Source organism: Micropterus dolomieu, linkage group LG07, assembly GCF_021292245.1.
Source record: "Micropterus dolomieu isolate WLL.071019.BEF.003 ecotype Adirondacks linkage group LG07, ASM2129224v1, whole genome shotgun sequence".
Lineage (NCBI taxonomy): Eukaryota > Metazoa > Chordata > Actinopteri > Centrarchiformes > Centrarchidae > Micropterus > Micropterus dolomieu.
In genome coordinates, this window is record NC_060156.1 from 8,274,704 (window position 1) to 8,299,332 (window position 24,629).

General features: G+C 40.4%; 3 protein-coding genes across 8 annotated transcripts; 1 reads left to right on the forward strand and 2 right to left on the reverse strand.

Annotated features, from left to right (window-relative positions):
- Positions 1 to 2,823: 2,823 nt before the first annotated feature.
- LOC123973908 (high-affinity choline transporter 1-like) lies at positions 2,824 to 10,049 on the reverse strand. Its single transcript, XM_046054282.1, has 9 exons — positions 10,021 to 10,049; positions 8,718 to 8,899; positions 8,225 to 8,338; positions 7,620 to 7,775; positions 7,326 to 7,474; positions 6,718 to 6,861; positions 6,257 to 6,410; positions 3,650 to 3,867; positions 2,824 to 3,477 (listed from the first exon to the last, which is right to left on the reverse strand). Exons 2-9 carry the CDS (start codon positions 8,893 to 8,895, stop codon positions 2,824 to 2,826), a joined length of 1,767 nt encoding a protein of 588 aa, XP_045910238.1. The 5' UTR covers positions 8,896 to 8,899; positions 10,021 to 10,049.
- A 2,110-nt stretch (positions 10,050 to 12,159) lies between these two features.
- LOC123973805 (claudin-14-like) lies at positions 12,160 to 17,213 on the reverse strand. 4 transcript variants are annotated; one of them, XM_046054125.1, is made up of 4 exons: positions 16,800 to 17,213; positions 16,143 to 16,560; positions 13,811 to 14,067; positions 12,160 to 13,290 (listed from the first exon to the last, which is right to left on the reverse strand). In XM_046054125.1, the coding sequence occupies exons 3-4, from the start codon at positions 14,042 to 14,044 to the stop codon at positions 12,784 to 12,786; spliced, it is 741 nt and encodes a 246-aa protein (XP_045910081.1). In that variant the 5' UTR covers positions 14,045 to 14,067; positions 16,143 to 16,560; positions 16,800 to 17,213; the 3' UTR covers positions 12,160 to 12,783. The 4 variants fall into 4 exon arrangements, with proteins under 4 accessions (XP_045910081.1, XP_045910080.1, XP_045910083.1 ...); XM_046054124.1 differs by having other exon boundaries at positions 16,143 to 17,213; XM_046054127.1 differs by lacking the exons at positions 16,143 to 16,560; positions 16,800 to 17,213 and adding an exon at positions 15,412 to 15,479.
- Positions 17,214 to 17,701: 488 nt separating this feature from the next.
- LOC123973250 (F-box only protein 47-like) lies at positions 17,702 to 24,536 on the forward strand. Of its 3 annotated transcripts, none has more exons than XM_046053106.1 (11): positions 17,702 to 17,855; positions 18,207 to 18,422; positions 19,096 to 19,257; positions 19,491 to 19,567; positions 20,264 to 20,338; positions 20,930 to 21,038; positions 21,237 to 21,410; positions 21,786 to 21,935; positions 22,084 to 22,226; positions 22,776 to 22,935; positions 23,975 to 24,536. In XM_046053106.1, the coding sequence occupies exons 2-11, from the start codon at positions 18,221 to 18,223 to the stop codon at positions 24,073 to 24,075; spliced, it is 1,353 nt and encodes a 450-aa protein (XP_045909062.1). In that variant the 5' UTR covers positions 17,702 to 17,855; positions 18,207 to 18,220; the 3' UTR covers positions 24,076 to 24,536. The 3 variants fall into 3 exon arrangements, with proteins under 3 accessions (XP_045909062.1, XP_045909063.1, XP_045909064.1); XM_046053107.1 differs by lacking the exon at positions 17,702 to 17,855 and adding an exon at positions 17,870 to 17,988; XM_046053108.1 differs by lacking the exon at positions 17,702 to 17,855 and adding an exon at positions 17,902 to 18,007.
- The last annotated feature ends 93 nt before the right edge of the window (positions 24,537 to 24,629 follow it).

A 24,629-nucleotide genomic window follows, 5' to 3' on the forward strand; every position in this document is an offset into this window, starting at 1 on the left:
ACCTTGGTGGCAAATCATAAATCCCATTTGCGTTTCAGAGGATCAGGTTGGGATGTGGCTGTGTACGGAGATCAAGTCCCCTTCGACTAACTGCAAGGCCATCTCGCCACCTTAAAGGATAAGGCTGGTGTTATCCTAGATTTTTCTTATTGTCACTAAATCCCCTGAAAAGACCAAAATCAACAATGTATTGATCTTTCTAACAAGTATTGTCTGTGTAGCCAAAGCCTGATGTATCTTGTTCCTCTGAGACATAGAGCTCCACACCTTTTCACTGGATAACATATTCCTTCATTAAGATTGACATGAGCACAGTAGTTTAATTTGAGTCAGTTCCACAAGACACCGTCCTGCTGCCAAAAATACTCAATATAATAACTAATATTTGTGAACCCTTTTTAAAGATTTACATCTTCATAAGGAATGAATGGGCTTGCAGCTGAGTGCCATAGACAGGGAAGTCAGACAATACTGAGAGACTGAGTAACACATTGTTGGTTTTGGTCTTAAATTTCAATAATAAAAAAAATCACAATATCACTAGCCTTATCCTTTAACTGAAAAATGCTTTCAATAAGAGTGGTCACTTTTTGCAAGCGTTACAAACTCAGTCATTTGCCCTGGCTGACCTTTGAATTAAGGCGAGTCTATAGATTCAAAAAGACACCAACAAAACACAACAGTTCTGAGGAGATAAGCACAGATAAGTAAACTGGACAGTAGTAACACTTAACAATTCCAAAAATCACTGTATCTCCTCATAAAGAGCAGCAGTGTGCCTGGTAGTCTGAAACAGCCAGTAACAACGTTTCAACTTTCATCACTGAATGAAACAGACAGAGTTTCAAACCTCTTTTTAGCATTAATCAAACGCACTGAGGGCTAATTGACTGGGGATTGGATCAATAATGACCGGTGCTACTGACACCATCCTGGGAGGAACAATCATTTCTTGTTCCTCCGCTAACCTGCTGTGGCTGGCCAGTCAATACAGGTTCAGGATGACCAAACAAATCATCATAGGCATACACACACAAATTTCAAAATAGCTTCTGTGAGATAATTTTGGAGGACCATATCAGTCGTTTAAAATTATATTAATGCATTATGCTGTACATTAATGTCAGTTATTTCCAGAGCTTACTGCATTGTTTTAAATTTGTATTGTTTTACATTTATTTGTTTTTCAAAATGTTCATAATTTCCAGGCTGCTATTGGGTTCCAGTCCCTTATATATAAAAACAAACTTGCGAAATGAACATTATGTGCTTTTATTGTTGTCAATGTTTTGTGGCAATGCAGTTGTAAATGCACATCAATTCAAAGATGTACCACACAACCATAAGTTTGACAAAAACAAAGATTGCAAATTGATTTCCCCAAAGTATGGAAATGAGTGGAAGCCAATGGCTGCCTGGAAAAAAACATCAAATAATCTATTGGATATTTGAATCTGTGTATATCAAGTCTGTAATGGTCTGTGATGAAAGCAGAGGCTCCTAAGGAATTACATTCATGATGATTCTGCAGTAAACACAATTCCACACAAGCATTGAGTTCAAAGTGATGGAGGATGTTTGATGGGTTTGACTTTGACACGAGAGAGCCTCATTTGTGTCCCGTCTTATGTGTACAGTTAATGACCATGACCATTATATTTTCTTATAGCTGCTATATATATTATAGTTGTTTTTTTCTAGCCCACTACCTTACTGTTTTGTTTCACTCTTATCGCTCTCATAGCATTATTTCCAGCCGCTAAAGGCAGCTGATCTCTGCAAAAAAAGCTAAAAAACTGAATGTACAACACCAAACAGCTGACAGATATAATTAGAAACTAGCCTGAGAACATAATAGAAGTTGGTGGAGAACAAATCAGAGCTAAAATGAGAGTGAACATTGCACTTACATTTGCTACATGGGGATATTGTATGAATAATTCATTTAAAAAAGGTTGGCAGTGAATGTTAAAAATGTTATGACTAAATTTAATCTGGGGTCTTTCAATCCATCCAATATCATCCTTATGTTTGGCAACTCAAGGGTTTGATAATATTGTGGTGGTATATAGTTATTAATGCGACTCTTGCTGTCTCTGGAATTAGCAAGAATGACAGGAGGATTAAGAGCAATGTGAACACCCAACATAAAATAAGCACAAAAAAAACAATGACAGTAACTTGCAAATCCAGTACAATGTATCTATCTATACAACATAGATCCTAAAAATATTATTGCTCTATTAATAAATGTACTTATGCAAACTCAAAATCTTAAAAGTTTCTCGAGAATTTACTGGTTGTTAGGTGTACACATATACATCAACACACACACACACACACACACGCACACACACACACATACACACTTACTACTATGTAGACGTGGACACAATTCCATGATTAGATATTGCACGATTCTCATTAGCCACAGCAAACCCTTGTAGACATTGTCACGTACGGTTTGTCCACTGCAGTCTCTCACTGTTTTCCCTTGAAAGTTCCTTCAACCACTGTAGCAGCACTTAAATTAAACTGGTTGTAGATTCATAGTCATGATAAAAAAAACAATGAGTATGGTATGCTTGACACAGCTGATTGACAGTCACCTTCCTGGTTCCTGGCAAGGAATCTTAAAAAAGAAGGAGGCACCATGTCATCAGCATAAAACAAACTTGTGGAGTCACTCAGAAGCCACAGCAGATTTCTGTTGATTTGGCTTCCAGTGCGGCAGTAGCAAGTTTCCTGAAGAATGTCGATGCCTCTTGATTATTCCTTCTTCTTCAAATTCCTTGGTTCTAGTTGACTTTGTGCCTTTGTTGTCTAGTTTTCATTGAGAAAAGCCTCTGGACTGGACACTCCATCATCACTGAGGATCTCCGTGTTGGTGAATGTCCCAGCGAGTGACTCACCCAGGGCCTGCTTGACAGGTGCCATTTCTGAAAGAATGATGTTATCATGGTTGCTCACCAGCGTGGCTTTGTCCATGATCTCCTTGCTATGCTTGGACACCACAGCATCCAGGAAGTCATACTTGTGTGACAACATACCACTTTCAAATAGGTACTTTGTCAGGTAAGAAAAGGCCATATTTGCCAAGAAGGATGCCACCATGGACACAGACTTGAATGGGAACCTCTGCTGGACAAAGTGCTCTACATCCCCAGTGAGGTGGTGGATCCTCTCCTGGTTCACCCAACCGGGGTAGTAGATGAAGGGAGGAAGTTTGAGGTAGGGCTCTCCTCCACCAATGCGTAGCACAAGACCAAAGATATAGGCAGCCACAGAGCCATAGGTGTTGGTGCCCTTGATGAATAACACACTGAGAAGTTGGGGAAAGATGATGACATAGACCAAGTCGGAGCTCAAGTACCACAGGCCATACACTGATCCTGTTAATAATGCCATAGCAGTGGCAAGAGCTCCGAATACAAAGATGGTGAGGCGCATCACCCACACAATCTCATTATCTGAGGCCTGGAGGAGAGAAGAAAGAGAAAACAGTGATGAAAACATATAAGAAGAAAACAAAGTAACATCTGTGAACCACTGGGGTGAAACTAGAATTGATGTATTGATTATTTGACCGATGCTTTCCACAACTGTCTCAAATTGTGGTATTTGTTAGCATTATTGTTAGCACTCTTACCGACTGTCGAAAGGCGAGCTGATAGATGTTCCTGGCAAACATAGAGCTAGCTGAGAGAATGGATGAGTCAGCTGATGACATGACTGCAGCAGACACCGCCCCCAGACCAAAGAAGGAGATGTAGGGCGGGCAGAGGTGCTGAAGCACTATGGGAAGGATCATGTCTGATTCGTCCTTATCCTTCGGAGCGATGGACCCATAAGTAGTCTGGTTCCAGTCTGGAAGAAGAAATGGGAAACAGTCAAAAATGCATGATTGTAAAAGACAGAAATGTAAACACCAAGGCTTACTTTTGGGCCTCTTATGAGCCGATCAGTAATATTATCTGCATCCAAGTATCAGGATTATCTATGTGCTAAATTAAAAAAAAGTAGTTGCCTGAATAATTGGCCTGACCAAAAACAATGCAGTGACTTGTATGAGGCAATAACACAACATACCTGAAGTTGATCAGGCTATACTTGGCACACCTTCCTATGTTGAGATTAATAAAATTATGTTCTTGGCCACCTTGCAATTTTAAGAGGACTGATCCCTTAGCTTTTCAGACAAAAGGCTTGACCTGGAGACTTTTATAATGCTCCCCGTGGATACGCCTGTTTTAGTTGCCGAGAAACTAAAGGCTTCACTGTGTGCTGAAATACAGCAGAGATTATCAATGTAATGCTCTGCTGTTAGTCAAAATACAGGGAAAAAGCCTCAGTAATATGAGGAATGCCAGAAATAATGGATACTTATTAAACATGGGACATCTATGTAATAATAATTATGGTTGATACACTGGTTTGTGCTTATAGGGTCATTGGTCCCAAGTAAAATTACATTTTATTGTAAATTTGTATATAAATATAATTAATAATATTTAATGTGGGTTGTGGTGACGCAGTTAATAAGACGCCTGCCTTTTGTGTGAGAGACCCGGGTTTGATTCCCCATGTGAGCAAGACACTTAACCCCTAGTTGCTCCAGAGGCGTGCGACCTCTGACATAATTAGCAATTGTCAGTCGCTTGTGTCAGCTAAAATGTAAAAATGTTAATGTATGCGAGAAGCCATCGAATCGGATAATAAATTTTAAGCTGATTTAATACAGACGTTTGCATGGAGTTTAATTTGTCAGGGGGGAAACAACAAACATGCGCAGAGCTGCTTTGAGTTAAATGCTAACATGAGCAGGGTAACACGTTCAGTGAAACTGCTAACACAATGATTTTTAGCATGTACAGCATAATATTTACCATTTTCACATCACCATAGTTTAGTGTGATACACGCTAACATTAGCTAATAAGCACTTAGGCCATTAAAGCTGAGGCTGATGGTCATTCAGTATTAGATAACGTTTTGGCCTGATGGTGCCACTAGATGATAAGTTAAGGGGTCACCAAAGTGTTTATAAACCACACTGAGGGGAACTTCCAATAGTTGTTGCCATTTCACCCCAAACAGCAAATGTAAACCTCATGGTGGCGCTAGAGGGAAAAGTCAGGTGATCTCCAAAGTCAGTAGGATTCATTGCCTGGGAACCACGAGTGTCTCTAGCTGCCTCTATAGCAAATATGTTCTCCTGCCCTTCATATAGATCAAACTCCACCCATTCGCCACACCACTATGGTCCACATACTGTACTTCCATTCACTGGGACATTTGCTCTCTTTCCCCCTTGAACCCTCTGACATCTGACACTTTTTTCATCCTTCTCTCTACCTCCAGTGGTATACAATCTTTGCCTTTCTCTCCATCCCCTGGATGTTCTCAAGCAGTTGTTGATTAGCGCCGGTTATACATGAAACAACTTCAGACGGAGCAGATTAATTAGCTCCTCTTCAGATGTAATATTCACAGAATCGGCATGGTCTGATGGCTCTCTCCTCTGCCCGTCGTGACAGTATCCATCTGATGTTGTTTACCCTCCAGATACTGTATGCATCCGCATTTACACGTCTGAATAAAAAGCTGCTGGGGTGTAAACAACCCAGGAAGGCATCGTGTTCCCTTTGATCACACTTTCCTGTTTGAATAAAGGATCAGATTCCTGGATGTTTCGATTGTCTTGTGATGTTTCATTAATTGCTTAATTAATGTGTGGCTGTGTGTGTCCACATCATTCATAGATCAGTGTCTGATATGTCTATGTTATCTGTGATAAAGCTGCAGTCCAGACGTAACTGTATGTGTCTAGAATAAAAATATTGGGTGACATTGCTGGTCATTTTTGTGTAATTTACATCTAATCCAGATGTAAATGACATGCAGTGGTGCTAAATCTATTGCTAGTATTTATATGGTTGGGTATTTCTAATACAAATGTCTCTTTAAAATGTAAAACAAAAGTTTTAAAAACACTTCTATTCACAGCCATTGCTGTTTTAGGTGTGTGATATCTGTCAGCTAGATAAATACACATATCAAACAGTTTTTAAATCAAGTTCTACATGTTCTGAAGTGACCAGCTTGAATTATGGTACATTTTGAAACTAAGGAATTGAGTGCTGAGGTCCCCAAAATAGCTTTAAGTCTAGCAAAGCCCCATGTGTGTGTGTGTGTGTGTGTGTGTGTGTGTGTGTGTGTGTGTGTGTGTGTGTGTGTGTCTGAGTGTGTGTATTTACCAGTGGAGGCCCCTATAGCTCCTATGAGGACAGAAGGGACGGCCATGACCAAGCAGCCGAAGGCAGCGAGGAAGGAAAGGACCTGGGCATAGGTAGCTGAAGAGGCAGAAAGAACCCGTTGAAAATAGACCTGCCAGGGAATCCCCCCCAACATCTAGAAACAGAAACACCATAGTAAATACAGACACCAAACCAACGCATAACAGACCAGCACTAGCACAGCTCTGAAACGTACTCTTAATGTTACAAATGTGTTGCGCAAATGCTTCTTAAATAATAATAATTATACTATATTATTAGTCTTTAAAAGGCAAGCTGTGTCTCAAACAAAAAACCTCTAGTGCCCCATCTTTCAATAGCACCTTGAATGCTTCACTTAAACCCTGTAAGACTTGACAGTGGAATCAAAATGTGTGTGTAAATTACTTAATGGATCTTATGGTAAAAAAAATATGGCTAACCAGCAAGCAGAAGTTGTCCGCCCAGAGCCATTTGTCTTCAGAGTCAATCTTCCCCAGCCAGGGTGACTGGTAGATTACTTCCTTGGCTGAAACAGTGATATCCGACACAGCAGGATTGGACATGGCAAAAGGCACGCTGATCCACTGATGAAGAGGAAAGAATGCAAATATCATTATTGTTATATAGATACGATATTTAGTGATTTTAATGTTTCCATCGTCAAAGCTGTTGACTCTGACACTGGATCCAAGTTCTACTTGTTGTTCCAAAAAATTCAATATCATTTTAAAAGTATACTGTAGCCTGGTGTCTTTAGGTGTAAATCAGTATGTTCCTGCCATTGTTACCCATCTCTGATATGAAGAATATGATGCTTTTTTTGCATAATTAATACTAATAATCAGCATTTTGATCCAATTCCACATGTATAAATGGATGCATGCTGTTTTGGAAATGTTGGATAAGAAAATGGTCGACACCTCAAAGATGAGTATAAAATACTGTCTATTGACAGCTTCACGTTTTCAGCTAGCGAAATACAGGTAATGGTTTTGGCCTTCATTGTCATCTCTAGAGTCCCATGCTGCATGTTGATAGTGAAACTCACCAAGCCCAAAAAGATACAGAAGAGCTGAACCACATCTGTGTATGCAACAGAATAGAGTCCTCCAACAAGTGTGTAGAAGATAGCTATCAGGGCTGAGATCACCACGGACATGTTGATGTTTATGTCCACAATCACACTGAGAGTGGCACCTATAGGACAACACATTCGGTCCCTCAGATACAATCGTGAGAGTTAAGAGAAAAGTGCACTGAATGTAACAGTTAATACGGTGCTCATGATGACAAAAGGACACATTTTTTGACATTTAAGTACTCCTGTCTAATAATTACCCACCAAGGGCAGATAAAATGGCGGCAGACCAGAAGATTTCCCCCATGAGCGCGGGGATGAAGAGCAAGCCGCCCATCCTTTTCCCATACAGCTGCTGGAAGGGATCCAGCATGGTGACGTAGCCACGTGAACGCATGGGCTTGGCAAAGAACAGGCCACCTGAATGATGTCAGACATTAAGGTAGGACAGACAATAGAGCAAAAGACCACTGTAAGAAATGTATTTTACACTCAGTTGAATCAATGAAATTGTATAATATTATTAACTTGTATGTAAGTGTGTATCTGGTGCTTCAGCATAACTATCTCTGGTTGAAGCACTATAGCACTCCTGTTTATATGTACGATTATTCTGTATTTCCTAGAGGACCATACCAACGTTATTTTTTGCTAAACTACTACATCATACTCCCTGCTCATGCACCACAGGACAGTATAAACATAGAGGAACCTCAATAATGTTAATTTGCAGCAACTGCTGCTTTCATACTGTATAGGGTGCTTTGCACTATACTTTACACAAACACACACACACACACACACACACACACACACACACACTTTACAGTATAATTAAAGAAATAACTATTAAAAACATTGGTTCTTACCTACTACCAGGCTGAGAGCATAACCAAAGGGTGCCTGTGCCCAAGCCAGGCCAAAGTTTGGCAGGTAGACATACTCTGCTGTCCCATTGATGTAGCCCCCACCCACCCAAGTGGCTGAAACCAAGAAGAAAAACCACAAGTATGTAAAAAAGATTTAAATCAAAGACTAGGTTTGGAGCATGTAATGTTGCATAAGTTTATTCAAATAACAAGAACTCTAGTTTTGGTTGTCATAGTTGTGTATTAGGGAAGGAAAAGGATTCACAAAACCTTAGCTCGCTGTTGTTGCATCTTTAAGTAGTCAGAAATGTGATGCATGTAATGTTGGAAGTTTTGGTGGTAAATTATATATATTATAGGCCCCTAGTGCTGTCCGTGCTAAAAAGGGGGTGTTTCTTTCTGAATTTAGATGACACCCATATGTGACGCGGGTCATGTTGAACACCTACCAATAAATAGGTGTAGTAGTTAAGCCCGTAGTTAACCAACTCACCCGTCATTGTGAATCCACCAACGAACAATCCGATGTCCCTCCCCCCGACCATGATGCTCTCGCTCCGGTCTACGCCAACACCGGAGTTCTTGTTCTTCCAGGCGGCCCAGATCCCCACGAACAGAATCAGGAGGTAAAAGATCACGATAGCCACTAGACCTGCGGCGTGGATGGCCATTTTCCTGTCGTCCGTTTCCTCCCGCCGAGATCAAGTGCTATTGCGCGCGGAGAACTGGGATCTCATAGAGAGAACTTTGAGGGAAAAAATGAGGAAGAAACACATTTTTCATGCATTGTCTTTTGCTTTGATCTGAAATAAAGATTTTTACAGAAACCTCACTTGGTGTCACACCGTTTACTATCAGGTCTAACAGCGCCCACATCAAAAAGAGCTATTAACATAATAATCAAGTTTTAAACACTACTATACAAACGTTTTGGTTGAGGCTACCAAACTACAAGATTTAATGTGTTGAGTGACCACATTATGTATTTTACAAACTAACACCCAGTACCTTGCAGTTATAGAATACAAAGTGATTTAAATTTCACGTTTTTTTACGCACCAGATTATCTTCGGTTATACTGAAATATCCAGCTATGATAATTGTAAAATCACCACCATATATCAACACACAACTCTGAAGACTCGCCGAACTCAAGCTGATGATGTTTTTTTTTTTTTTTTTTCAAGATTCAAGCCTAAGAGGTGAAATCACTATGGGAGAAAATTCAAAATCCGCATTTCCTACAAATAACAATGAAAAAAAAAATTCTAACCTACATTTCAGGCTGAAAAACGCCTGGATTTTTTCGAGTCAGATTTCTGTTGGTAGCCTCTTTTGCTCGGTAAAAGCTACAAAGTGTGACCCTACCTTACCGTGCCAAGGGACGCACAAGGAAGAGGAACAACCGGCACTCCATCATGTGTCAAATCCAGAAAAGTGAATAAAAAAATACAAAACTAGAAATTTCGGTAATGATCAGGGGAGTTCTCTTAGTATTGGTGCTGCACTTCAGCTTTTAAGACAGTTTAAGATGTTTTACGCGCGTCTTGTTGCCTCACTTTAATTACAGACATCGCTTAATACAATCGTTGTGCCAGTTTACTCACGCAATGTCTATACATTTTCCAGTAATTCCAATAAAAACTGTTCAGGCTGCTTTGTAGCCTAAAATGATTTTAAAATCCCCGACCGTCATGATTTTGTTTCTTTTGGCGCTTTTGTGCGTAAAAGTCCATTGATGCTTCCCAAACGTGGCGCACCGTCACAAAACTGCGGACCATTAACCAAAAGGAGACCCAAGACAGATGCATAAGGGTTTTTGCGTACGATGTGCTGCATCACTTTCAAACCTGTGGGTTTCAGCTCCCGGTTGCGCTGACACCATGGTTCCCGCAGGCCGGTACTGCATTATTGATCTTGCGTTAAATCAACATCTGTCACTGTGGTCAAATGCAGTTACAGCCAGCCAACACATATTAGTTAAAGAAGAGAATATTAGAAACTGACATGACCTTACCTTCACTTTGGAGAAGCGGGTCTAAATCAATTGCAAGAGCAGGGCCTCCAAAAGAAGTGTGAAAGAAAAAGTGTCAAAGATGTTTTTTGTCGGTAAAATGTGATGGTACCACAAAGTAAATCCTCTTGGACGACCAAGCACGATTCTCCTATGTTGTTTTTTAAGTCTCCAATGCTCATCGGAAAGAGAGACAGAGAGGGAGGGAGGAAGGGAGGGAGAGGGAAAGATCGAGGGAGGGAGAGAGGGTGGAGTGGTGGAGATGAATGGGAGTGGTGGGTTTATTGGGTGCTGTCAGGGTGGGTAGCTAGTGGATAAATGTCTTCCAGGGCAGGACGAAAATAGCACCTAATAGAGAGTGGCGTGACGCACAACATCTCCGGGAAAGCTTTCCAATATCATAATATCACATTGGCAATGAATGAAACCTTTACTTTGCCAGGTTACATTTCAGGCCTGATTTACGACCTTGCTCTGCATTAAAGCATCGCCTTTATTTCTGCAAACGCTGGCTGTATGGTGGTAATGTTGAGTGTGCAAGCCCCGCACAGGATTACTTTTTCATTAAATGACCCACCTTACGCACGCCCCTCTGACTCTCCTTTTGGCAAAGAACATCACTCCTCTCCCAACTTTTTGCATTTAAACATCAAAATCCAAATCAACTCAGTACACATAGACACACGTCACAGGGGAGGAGCAATAGCGACACACAGGACATTATTTTGGTCGCTTTTAGTACACTTTAAGTCGCTATTACTAAATCCACGCATCAAGTATTATTCTGAAGTAAAAGTAAAGTAACTTGTCCATGTTTTTATACCTCGTAAATGATGTTACCTCGTATAAACTGCCTTTAAACCACAACTAGAAACAGTTAAGGATCCTAAAAGCATATATTATCCAACTAAATGTGTTAGGCTACTTAATACTACTACTACTGCATCACGGAGGAGGTTTCTTTGGAGAATTCAGCAGCTGTCCATGGTGCTGAAATGTGAAAACAAACCTAAGTGCTCACAACGGAAACATTTTTGTTTATAAATAAGAATATTCGCGTTACCACATCGTTTTCACTTACTTCCAACATCTAGTCTACTACATTTAGTATAGGCTATTATTATAATATTAATATACAGAGATATATTATATAGCTGTAGGCCTACTTAGTGAAAGTGAAACTATGGTGCTACTCAATGGAGAGTTTAGTTTGTGACCTTATTGGTCATTTGCCTTGATGTGAAGCCTTTTCGGTCTCATTATACCTTCAACTGTTGTTTCACACGGTTAATTTTTTACAAGCAATCGACAAGCATTTTCCTTTAGTGAATTCCACACACAATTGAATCCACCGCTTTACCAGCTATATAAATGAGCTCCTGGATGTAAACGAAGATGCTGACTGGACTGCTGGAAATGAGACTTGCTTGAATTGTGAAGCGTCCCCTAATTTATAGTGTCTGTGCGGCTGACAGGCTGCCAGACACAGGGCAGCTCTAATTGGAGAGTTTTCTAAAAAAGTAAGCCTCCTAAACACCTCCACGGTGTTGCGGGTAGTCAAGCAGCCTGGAAGAGTCGTAAATAACTTTGCAATCAGCATCCACGAATGATAGTAATTTTTCATTTCCCATATATGGCTTAATGATCAGTCTCTATCGAGCCAATCATAAAAAGTGCTCTAGCTGCGCGCTAAATGTATCAACTGGCAGACCATATCACATCAACCAAATGATATAGTCTAAAAGAATAAAAAGAAGGCTTTAGGCTGCCTTCTCAGAAGACATTGGTCGCCATCCAGTGGCTTTCTAATGCTTTACTCAAATCTGTAAAATTTTGTAAATGAATCAGGAACAAAGCACATTTTCAATGTTACTGTATGTGAAAATGAAAGTTAAACAGAGCTCCACTGTCATAGCTCAGTTCCATTTAAATATCACAGTAAGGCTGGGCAGTGATTTTATTAATTACAGCTGTGTTTTTCTTACTTTAACATTGAAATATCTACTTTGACCCCCAATAAAACAGGGATTTATTATAATTGAACTGGCTTTCAGACAGTTAATCCCAACTACAAAATAGGCTACAACAAGGAAGAAACAGAACAATTGCTTATCCATTATTATTACAGCACAGTATGTGAAATCTGTTTTAAACGGTCCCTTCTGTGGCTATTTGCAGTAAAACATTGCCACCTCCTGGTCCTTTAGGTACATGGCAGCAGGTCAACAGGTTTCAGTTCTCTCTCTCTCACACAAACACTGTGGTTCAGGGTTTTGTTAGGCTCTCACATCTGGTTATGTTAAAGTTAGAGGAATGCCCTACAAATGTGGCATCTGAATATTCGTCAGTCATGGTGATGTAACATACTGGTCATTCCTTTTCTATTTATTAAACTTGTTTTATGGGTATGGAAGAGACGAAAATGCCTGCAAAGATATTAAAGTTTACATTATAAATAAGTGTTCAGTTGACTGTTTTGGTCTTTTTTTTTCATTCAAAGCAGTTCCTGTGACTTTGCAGTTACTGTGTTAGTATTTCCCCGGCCTTAGACGTAGTTATTGAGCCTATAACCACTGCTGGCAAGGGAGCAAAGGGAGGGAGCACGATTGTCCTTCAGGGCCTCGGGGGGCTTATACAGCGGAGCAGGAGGATATATGTTGTTGAAGGCAGGGGGAGGCGATGGTGGTTGATTCCTCTGCACATAGTGGGGCCTCTGTGACCTGTCACCACTGCTGCTCCAGCACAGCACCAGCCCTGCGGTCAGGCTGAGGAAGGCCGAGGCGTACCCGAGGTACACGGCCAGGCCGATCTCATACTTCATCCCACTGAGAAGGAAGGGGTCGTAGAAATCCATGACAACATCGTTGGTGGTCCAGGACACAGTGACCAGGCAGAGCAGGCCAGCACAGAGAAAACAAACTGCCCCGCTTAGTGCAAGGGGAGACTTGATCAACGAGCCCTGGGCGAAGCGGGTACACTTCATTCCCATCACAGAAACCAGAGATGCCAGGACTGAGGTGATGCAGGAGAGAACCATGAGCGCCCGGGCAGCCTAATGTGGAGGAGAACAGACAAGCGTCTTGGGATTAAAACAGGATTCTCATAGAATTTTTCTCCTAGATCACTGTACAGTACTCTACCAGTTATTTGGCAATCTATTAATCTACTGGTTAATTGATATATCAGTAAATAGATTTCCCCAAAATACTTGCCTGAAAGTGTTAGTAATTCTAAATTGTGAGTTAATTCTTCACCCTGAGCTCATTGTATACTCATTTATATCCAGTATAACCCTCAGTTTACACTTAAAGTGAGACTATGTAACTTCTGCTGAATAATGACTACTGTGGCCGCAAGTCACAATTATGGAGTAATGCTAAAATTTAGTATTAGTTAAGAGTAGCACAAGTCAAATTTTTTTTTTGAAAGAAGCAGCAAATCCTCACCTTTGAGAAGTTGAAATAAGAGAATGTTGTTGCCATTTGTGCTTTAAAAATGTGATTTCAGCTCTTCTCATGATAACATAAGGTGCTCTGGAGTGAAGCTTTCACTAAATGGTGAATGTGCAGTACCTGCAGGTCGCGTGGCAGTGCCAGCAGTGATCTGTACAGCTCACACTGGTAGATGCCGGTGCTGTGCCATACACACTCCATCCACAGGCCTTTCATGTAGGCGGTGGCTGTGATGATGTTGGAGCCCAGGTAGGCTGTGCTGCGCCAGTGGGGGAGCAGAGTTGCAACAACAGTTCCTGCAAACCCCAACAGCCCCAAGAAGAAGCCAAGGAGTTGAACCGGCATGCTGGCCATGATTATTCTCACTCGGACAGCAACTGCAAAAAACAAAGTTACAGTTTGAAAACACTGTTGATGAGCATGTGTATAGTAGGAGAAGATTACTCTAATAGCCTTTGGATGTCTCTTACGTTGAATATGTCACTATGCCGGCTCGTAAATATACACTGGATCCACAGATAATGTAAGAAAAAAGGAAAATCTACACACAGAAACAACATATCGCCACATAAAAAAGTAAAAAAAAACACTTTTTGAACAAAACTACAGTCCCCCAGGCTGAAGATGAGGCTGGATTCCTCTTCTTATCTGCATGGTCCCCAGAAGTACAGTAAGTTCCACAGAGCTTACATCCAGTCACAGAGTCTGAGCCATTCCTCGAGTGTCTCTGGAGTGTGAGCAGAAATAGCTTTGGAAACTTTCTGGCTCTCTGGTGAGTGGCAGGTGACTGCATCTGTAACTAATGAGAGCAGTGTTCAGCTCCACCTGTTTAACGCTCTCCTCTGGAGGGCAAACCACAGCAGCCTATTTGTTAAGCTCCCCACCACCCCTCAGGAAAGGCGCGCTCGTGAGAGAGATCGGAAATTAAACATTTACAGAAACCATCCAAGCTGAGAGTACCGTTATAAACCACTAACTTTGAACATTTTTCACAGCTCCGCAGGGGGAGGGCTGGGGCGGGGTTGCAGGTCGGGGGAATGGCTTGATGACAAAGCATTTCTAGTTGATTAGCCCCAACCTGTGACCACAAGGGATAGTAGTGACTTGTTTTAAAAATCGGCCAAATTATATCATGTCCAATTTAATCTGAGATCACCAGGCACTAAATATTTACAAATTGACATGGACACGGAGAGAACTCTGTTGCGACGTTCATCGGGCCGTATTTCAAACAATGATGAGACTTCATTTCAGAAGGAAATTAACAATCTTGCAGAGTGATGCACAGAGAACAGCCTACTGCTAACCAAAGAGCTCAATCAGTGGGGCTGAGGTGGAGCAGGTGAACAGAGAACCTGACATGGTCATGTGACATCTCCATGCTGGTGAAAAAAGCTCAGAAAAGGCTGTATTTCTTAAGGGAACTCAAGAAGGCATAAATCAAATGCCAAGTTCTGGTTAACTTTTACAGAGGAGCAACAGAAAGCATCCTGACTGGAAACATCACCAACTGGCATCGGAGGTGCATGGTCCAGGACAGGAAGGCTCTGCAGCGGGTGATTAGAAGTGCTTAGACGATCAATGGTACCCATTGTACCTACAGAGCCCAAAGGATACTAACAGACAGAACCCACCCCAGCCACAGCCTGTCCACCCTGCTGCCATCTGGCAAAACAGAAGTATTCGCTGTCGTACCACCAGACTTCAGAGCAGCTTCTTACCTCAGGCTGTGAGACTACTCAATTCATCCTCATCCTTCGCACTGAACCATGAACCTTGAATATTGTGGTAAAAATCCACACCTGCCCAGGAGGCTCTAGGCCACAACTAAAGAGCTCCTCCCTCACAGTGAGAGCACTTGAAATGCATGGGTAGTTAAGCATTTACTTTTGTTTCCTCTCACTGTTTTGAACAAAATGTTCTCCAGGTGAAAATCCTGAATAATGAGTGAACAATGACCACCCAAGTCTCTGAAAAAATAAGATGTCAGCACTTAAAATATGTTTTTATTTACTGCCAATTATACCCCTTTAATGCAAATTTGGTTGATGTAACTGCAAGAATGAAACAAAACGACTTTAAACTTGAAACCACAATGTGCTCATACAGATCCATTGTTTTTACTTCCTCAGAGAACAGAGGCCCTTTATGAAGCCTGATTATTGTTCTGTGTTAGACCTGGCACGGTTGGGGCCTTAAAATATCAGAGATACAAGCCTCATTGTGCTTACTTAATGATTGACTGCACTGAAGGCATAACAAGTAAGCGATACAAACAAAGGCAAGGCTGTAACAAGCATCTTGTTTCACAGGTCCACAAATTAGCCCACCAAACAGCAAAGCCAATGTAATATTCATAACGTCGTGTAACTGGCCAATTGCAATTTCTGCACTATGAATTACTGGACATGCTGCTTAGCCATTCACATTTGAATATTTAGTAAAAACTTACCGACGAGGTTATGCGAGGACTACAGAGCCACAGGTGTCCTGACGGTGCACCTCCAGATAAACAGGGCCATTGGCATTGATTCCACACTGACTGTCTCCTTCTGTCTCTGCTGCTGCCTTAACTGACAAGGAATATGTGTCTGTGCTGCAGGATAGTCAGATAAGTGACTGGCCAGTGTTAGATATCATCAACGGCAGCAGCATTATCCCCATCAGCATCAGGAGCATCATGTCAGAGATGACATGAGAGACAGTCCCAGTCCTGGCTTGTTGCTCCAGACGGATAAACAGGGTCTATGTCAAAACCGGAGGCAGAGCAGTGTTGCTGAGCAGACAGAAGAGATATTGTCCTCATTACTCGTGCTGGTTTTGTCTCAATAATTCAGCCCTCTGCAGCTCCACATCTGTTGAATGAGTAACTGATGATAAAATGAAAAGAATTAATGAAAAAAATCAATAAATTAATCAGCGTATTGACTTTCAATCAACTTGTAGAAAAACATTAATTCACTGCAATTAGGATTCAATTAGGGTTCATTATGGCAGGCGTTTAAGCAGTAAAATACTACACTTAATCAACACTACAAGTTGACAACCAAACTGTAGATGATAGTAATGTGGTGCTGTGCGTGTTTATGGTTGTGTGCGTGGTACCTACTGTACTCTGTGGGTTCCTCTGAGGTCCATCTTCCTCCTTTGCAGTTCTTCTCTCTCTCCACCTCTGTGCCTACCTAAGTGTAACCTACCGTGACATCCTGTTGGTATACAAGGGTTTCTTCCCGGCCCTGCCCCTGGGACCCTTGTGTATTATTCACTTCCCTGTAAGAGCTCTATAGTGAAGGGATGATCCTCTCCAAGGTCTGCCTGTGGGAGACGCCATTTGAAAGTGGAACACTTAATAGTCTTAGTTAAGCAGAATAATCCTGTGATTAGCAGCTAAGCATAGCCGGTTTGTTGCGCACAGTGATGGAGGGCAATGCAACCATGATGGTGTGTGTAGTAAAGGCCTTCATTTTTTGTGTTTTTATGTCTTCAGGGGTCTGAGATACAGGCCCTGCACACCCACACAGGATTAGACATGCTCCGGTTGAGGTCGGGTGGAGCCATGATGGGTGTTATGTGAAATCACCGAACTGCATTAACTAATAGTCAAGACAAAGCAATAAAACAACAACAAAAGACAAACACACAAAACTAATCACCCAAACTAACCCCTATGTGGGTGTACTATGGGGTCTTTAAGATAATTTGGTTGGCAATAAATCAACTGAATTATGGTGCAAGATCAATCGGCAAATGCTGAGTTACTATTTGATATTTGAGGAAAAAACTTTATTGGTACAAGACATGCATAAAATCATTTAAAAAGCCACTTTATGAAGAATAAATTGTGCTGTAACTATATTTAACATCTTCTGTATTTATAGTAGTACATTATAGTAGACATTTCAGAGGAAAATACTTTTTAGTCTAACTACATTTCTTCTTCTTTAATATATTTTCACTATTTTCTATGTGTCCTAGTGTTATCTGGACCACCTACTGTAAATTACAACAATCCCTCATATATCAGAAACTGAACACATTAAATATTTACACTTTATTACTAGTGAATACATACTAATAAGTGTTTGCTTTTAACAGCAATTTTCAGTATTGTTTTACGGGAAAGAAGAAAGAGACTCATTCATCTGGAGACTTCAGCTCATTGTCGGTAAAGTTCAGTAACTTATTTTCGCGCCGTTGTGGCTGTCATCGAGGTCAGCTAGCAGCTAGCACACAGCTGACTTGACTTTTGCAGCTGATGTTTGCTGCCTGTTGACATTACTAATTACTTAATAGTATTGGTAAGACACTGCTTTAACGGTAGCGTGTATTTATATGTCTCAGTCTTTCACTATATACACCTGAAGGTTAATCAAGTCACAACTAATTTAGCTCGTCAGTTCAGTTTAGCTAGCTAGTTTAGCTAGTTATCCTCCTGCTGGTAACGTTAGCTAACTTTTGGGGCGCTTGAGTTTCTTTTTAATTTCAAGACAAATTTGTCATTCTTTTTTAAATACAGTCACTTCAGCGGGGATGATTATGATGAGGAAAGCCTCCAGAAATGTTGGGAAGTACACACTGACACAAAAATCCCAGCAGTACAAGAGGACTCATTGTCGGGCCCGTCCGGCCAGAACCATCATGACACGCAGCCGACGAAACGTTCACAGCTGCGGCAGCTTCTTTCACAGGCTGCCGTCAGAGGTGCTCCACATGATCCTGGATAAACTGTCTGGTAGGTTTAACTGCTTAGCCTTGTAACTCTTAACTACATGGCCCTCAGTGGGATTGAAACTGCTGTCAACAAATTAAACACTAGCTTTATATAATTAAAATACCCCCAAAATGAGCCCGATGAAAAGTACGTTAGCTAAGAGTCCAAACAGTATGAGTGATAAATTATGTCCCCTAGTAACGTTATTTAGGTTTGTGTTGTTTTTTTTTAACAGAAGACTGTATTTTGCATCTAAAAAAATACCACAGAGTTTGCTCTGATTGGATTAAAGTCCTAACATTTTGTACTTTGTACTTTTGTTCAGTATTATCAGCACACATTGAATAAGTAAAACTCAAAGTATATATAAATGATGGCGTTTATTTTAATTGAGAAATCTAAACTAAATATTTCAGAATATTGCATACAGCGCATGTACCAAACAACAGTTTTAGCATTTATCTACCAATAATGATTTCTGTCTCTTCAATTCAACCACTAGTCTTAGGATACCTTTTACACAATTTACTGAAGAGAACCAGTACTAATATTTTATTGTTTTTAAAAAAATATTTATATTACTGATTGAACACAGACACAATATGAACCACATGGAAAATTCAATATTTCACTCTAACAGGTTGGTTTTTGTCACATACCGCCTTTAGTGAATGAAAATGTGTGTGTTTGTCAGTGCTGGAGATCAGTGTGTTCAGCATGGTGTCCAAGGAAATCACTAGATACCTTGTGGACTACATCTCCACCCTGGCCTGGAAAAATAAAATGATCGTTCAAAGCTTTCACCACTGCACCTGCCTTGAACAGAAATCCGCTATACGACACTACAGAGACCTGGGTAAGTGGCGGTTTATATTTCGCTGAATGTTTAAATTGGCATAGCTTTTCTCATTCTTCTAACAACCACTAACTGTTGATCTGTGGCAGGCACGTTGCTGGTGTCCGCTCCCCACATTTAAGACACACTTGAATGATCACCACACAGCAGTAGGGATAAGCTGCTCTGTGATGTAAAGTGTTAGAGGTTAGGTTTGGAGATTTGATAATGTGGTTTTGTGTTCAATGTCTCAGGTTTGTTGTTCAAGAGATGTACCCTGTTGCTACCAACAAAGGACAGGTTAAAGTTTATCTTTAGCCAGTTTTCACAGGTAAGAAAAGGAGAGGTGAGAGGGCAAGCCAGAACAGAATATTGTGATGTGTTAAATGTTTTAAAGTCAGAATAATCATGTTTATAAGATGCTAACAACGGGATAGAATAGAAAAGAAAGAACAACAAATTAGGATCATGCACTTTGCCAGCGTATTATTTTTCAGATTTAGTAAGGTTGAATCATATAGAATCAATGTTGTAGTATTTGTGCTATTTATTTTTAAAAGGTACATATTTTAACTTTTAACTTCCAAGTGGTTATTAGGACACAGAAAACTTTTTTCGCGTCACATGATCTTTTTAAAAAACAACATACTTTTTAGATAACAGATTTTTATTCTTCATTTAGGAAATATCTTCCTTTGTCGTCACTCATTTAAATTTTATGCTGCAGAAATCCACACAAGATGATCGTTGGCATGCTAAACTACCAGTCACACCAACACAGAAACTGTTATTACATCAGGCTAAATTATCCATCGTGTCTGATGGTCTTTAAAACTAGTCATGAAAAAGCTAAATGGTTTACATGGTGTAATTTGCCTCATTGCCTAACATCTTTTGCAAAGTTGTACATGCGTATGTTGCAGTGCTGTTGCTGAAACTATATATATTATTCAGCCCTAATATCTATTTACTAACCTATGCTAATGATGAGCAAAATAAATAAAGTTGTCCCACTGATCGGTTTCAGATTCCCTGCTTCATGTTGGAGCAGTGTTTAGCAGCAGACTGCATTGGCTTCTCCAGCTACGGAGTCTTCCTCCAGGTGAGGGTCTTATGTAAAGACATAAACTTGGATGTAATTAAAGTAAATCACAAACCAGATACTACTAAAGGTGGATGAACACAATATGATTGCATTAAAATTCCAAGCTTTAAGGTATTCTCCTCTGCTTTCTTTTCAGTAACAAATACTCACACCCAGTAGTTACAGCATTCAAGTGACATGGAAATGTACATCACTCGGCACTGATAAAGACATAACACATTATTTTTTACTATGACAAAGTCTTTTCTATGAAACTGAAAAGTTTTGTCTTGCAATTCCAAACTCTCCTCACGTCTAGTTTTAATTGGACTTTTGTGTCCAGCACACACACTAGATCGCGCCTTTATAATATGTCATCACCTCACCTACTTTACTCAAAGCGAAATACTCACCATCACCTACGCAACCATGATTGTTGAAGACTGAAAACACAGAAAAATTTAAATAACTCCAGGTTATATATAAAATCTTAGGCTTCTTATCAGTTATGTCTTCCCTTTGTGTCCCACCCCAGTGCTTGGCAACTGGAAATATGTACATGATATATTTTCTCTTAACTGAAAATGTTTAGGTATGTTTACTTTACAGACACTGATTGCAGGGTGGGATGAGCTGGAGTGCCACAGAGTGTTCAACTTCCTGTGTGACCTCACAAATCTGCTACAAAAAATTCAGGCAGTCATCACTGGAAAACCAGGTGAGAAAATGTTGCTGAATATAGAGCAGGCCAGAGTAGAAGTGTAAAAATAAAACTTCTTTCTATTTAAGTTACAATGTGTAGAATTGTTAATTAATACATCTTTCACGCTACATTTTTTATTTTTCTGAGCCTAATGAAAGCCTTAAAAGGCATGATACACAAAACTTGTTTCTTTACTCGTTGGTCGGTCTTCAGGGTTGAGGTGGTACCAGGAGCTGCAGCTCCGTCTATTCTGCCGTCAGGTTCTGTTAGACCCGTGGCCGAACCAGCCCGAGTGTCAGTTCTGGCTAATGCAGCTCCTGAAGCCTTGGCCCATTGTCAGCCAGGCACACTTACTGTTCATCTTCTATGGACCTCTGCTTCCTGAGGGTAAGGGTAAATGAAAATGATCAGTTAGTGGGGTTTGTATTTATTTGACTTTATGACAACATGTAAATTGGGATGATTCAAAAAGGTTGCTGGTAAGAAACAGAAACAAATAATGCTACCTTTTGGCTGTAGTTCATAATGAATGTTTTGACTGAAATCTGTTTTAATTTCATTGAAATGCACAATGTAAGTTTAAGACAAGCACAAGTGTTCAGTGGATAAAAGCAAAGCACAGAAATTAGTTCTGGTTTGAAATCCTGCATAGCTTACTTTAATGCTGGAAGATTTGGCTTGCCTCCTGTTCTGTATTTTTATTTTTTTGTAATGTGGTGAGGTATGACCCAGTTAGTAAGTGAGGTGCTCTCCTCCATGCAGGCACTCTTGGTTGGCAGGATGTGGTGGAGAGGGGGCTGCCTCACAGCGCTCTGTGGGACCTGGCCAGGGCCATCCTCCTGCTTTTCAGCAAACTAGAAGTCAAAGACAGGACCACCACTTCGATGCTGGCAATCTTGGAGGAGCTCATTGGTATCATACTTAATTGGTTTCTTAAATGTTTTCATGATACAGACCCCATATTACAATTATGATAAGATAAGATATGGCAATGACAAAGATGCAGGGTATAGATGCATTTAACTGATTGTAGACTTGCCCTCCTCCTCATCACATCCAGTCATTCCTCAGCCATGGCATGTGGAGAATGTGGCTCGTCTCTTGGTGCTGTGTGGCAACAGCCTCTGCTACACTGTTCTAGCCAGCAAGGCTGTCAATGGACGACTTATTGAGATCTCCAGACTCATCGTGTACATCATACTGGTGAGAATACTAGTTATTGTTATACTTGTTGTCTGCTGAGGAGATTACAAGAAACTGGCTCAAGAGAATACACATCTACACTTAGTCTGGTATTGGCTTTTAATTGAGAATCAGATATTAGCCAGCATTGACAGACATACAGTTGATTAATATCAGATTAAACATAGATTCAGGACAGGTGTGCATCCAGGAATAGATTGAGGCAGACAGTGAAATGAGTCATCTTGAACTCTTCACCTATTGCTGTTCCCTGGCCGTTGTGACTCATTTTGCCACGTCTTCTCATTCCTGTTTAGTTTCAGGGGTCTGAGACTTGACCAAACATGTCCTAGACAAATGGCAGGGGCATATGATGGACAGGTCTCCCCTTTATTACAGCAGTCTCACTTAACTGTTATTTGGGGGCTTTCAGAGCCACTTGTGCTGTTTGTGGATCTGATGTTGACTGTTTATGCTGTTACCTCCTCATAGTGGCACCATTATTATTAGTAATTAAATAATTAAAGCTAGACAAGATCAGTTTTCTGTTTTGTACGGCTTCATCCTTAGGTGTGTGAGAAGGACGGCTATCACATGTCCTGGGCGGTGAAGTTGGTGCAGCAGATCTGCAAGGTGTTCAGCACGGCTGCTGAAAGGTTCTTCTTCATCCAGCAACTGGAGAGCACGTTTTCAGAGGTCACCAGGCAGTTTTTTGAGTTTTCTATCGCAGGTGAGGTGGGGCAGTTTTCTGGAGTGTAAATTTCATTTCATAAAGTTCTTTAGTCTTGACAATGGGGGGAATGCTTCCTTGCGTTAAGTAATATAATACTGTAGTATTGTGATATTGCAATCATCAGATCATGAATAAACGATAACTACAACACTGAGATGGTGGGCAAAGCTCCAATAATAACATATTGAATGAAAAATAACAAAACAAACAAGGGAATCACATCATATGAGTACATGCACAATCATAAATTATGTACTATATGGACACAGTACACATTCTGTATATAGAGGAAAAGCCTGCTGCGCGGAGCTGTGTTGATGTGTGGCTGTGTATGTGTGTGACAGCTAGGACAGAAGGGATTACCTTATTTTTCATCTCGGCTGGATATATTATGGTCTCAGTTTCGCCTCCTAGAGCAAACCCTCATTTGTTTGCCTCTGATTACCTTCCTCCTTTAATTTAATTGCATTCACTGTATCTGCAGCCATGCTAATGGTACATGATAATAATGGAGCGCTGCATTCATTACATTGTTAATGTTAATATAGAAAAAAGGCAACCAGTTTCAAGCTCTGCTATAGAGCAAGCTGAGCAAGTTTCCTTTCAGCATGAGTGGGATAATTCCATTAGAAAAATGATTGGAGTGATTTTAGACTGCCTGAGTGGAGATTGAACTTCCTACCACTTGGCTAACATACTATATCCGTATTTGTATTCCCTAGTCAGTTGGTTCTCCACCTTTTTGGCATGTGAGTGACCCTTTAAAACAATTCCCACTCGAGACCACCTCTCTATCATATCACATCATCAGTGAACAATATACATAGTTTTATGAAGTACATCTCCGACTTTGCATCTGTATCTTGTTCATCATATTACTAACCCTCAGATTTATCTTGTAACTCCATGGGGGGTCTTGACCCCCAAGTTGGGAACCACTGTCTGCCCTACACAGGTCTCTGTGTACCTTACAGAATGCCTCAAACTCAAATTAAAAGTGATATAAAAAGTAATTAATTCCATCATCTGTTCCCAGAGAACCATTTTGAAGACAGGGAGACCTTCCAGTCCCTGTGCATCCTCCTGGACTCCAGTGCTCGCTTCCACACTAAATTCCTCCACATGTTCCTCAAATAGGAATGACAAGATGTAGAAGATTGGAGGAGGAGTTGGAAAGAAAGAAATGCCAATAATGAAGGGGGTTAACTAAAGAAGTGAACGAAAGTGAGAGTGAAGGACCTTTACAGCAAAAGTAAGATCAAATAGGAGGTGAAGACAGGGGAGTGTTGTCATGGTAGCCTTGACAGTTTAGATAAATCTGGGGCTATAAACAACACCACATTTGTTGGTTGAAAGAGCTGTTTAATAACTTTGGCTAAACAGCATGGTTATTTATACAAATTTTATATTTCTCAAAGTTTTAAAATCTTGTTCTTCTTAAACATCTTGCATGTTTTATGAACTGTATTTAATATTTATTAACAGTAACATAATTTATTGACACTATTTATTAATTTTTCACATTGTTAATATAGTTGTAATACAATGATTACATTGTTTTTGTATGATTTATTAAATTGTTTTTCAGTTTCAAGGCATTTTGTGGCTGCTCTATTACAAAAACAGAAACACAGCATGCACTCAGCAAACAACAGGCTTTTATTATCCTCCAGGTGGTACAATATTCAGCA

Excerpts from the sequence above, each read along its gene's own strand:
- LOC123973908 (XM_046054282.1), bottom strand. The coding sequence starts at position 8,895 with ATGGCCATCCACGCCGCAGGTCTAGTGGCTATCGTGATCTTTTACCTC. Across the intron at positions 7,475-7,619 it reads CGCCATTTTATCTGCCCTTG|GTGCCACTCTCAGTGTGATT; the intron begins GTGGGTAATTAT and ends GTTGTCCTATAG. Across the intron at positions 3,868-6,256 it reads AGCTATAGGGGCCTCCACTG|ACTGGAACCAGACTACTTAT; the intron begins GTAAATACACAC and ends TTCTTCTTCCAG.
- LOC123973805 (XM_046054125.1), bottom strand. The coding sequence starts at position 14,044 with ATGGCCAGCATGCCGGTTCAACTCCTTGGCTTCTTCTTGGGGCTGTTG. Across the intron at positions 13,291-13,810 it reads CACTGCCACGCGACCTGCAG|GCTGCCCGGGCGCTCATGGT; the intron begins GTACTGCACATT and ends CCTCCACATTAG.
- LOC123973250 (XM_046053106.1), top strand. The coding sequence starts at position 18,221 with ATGATTATGATGAGGAAAGCCTCCAGAAATGTTGGGAAGTACACACTG. Across the intron at positions 19,258-19,490 it reads ACGACACTACAGAGACCTGG|GTTTGTTGTTCAAGAGATGT; the intron begins GTAAGTGGCGGT and ends TCAATGTCTCAG. Across the intron at positions 22,227-22,775 it reads TCATCGTGTACATCATACTG|GTGTGTGAGAAGGACGGCTA; the intron begins GTGAGAATACTA and ends CTTCATCCTTAG.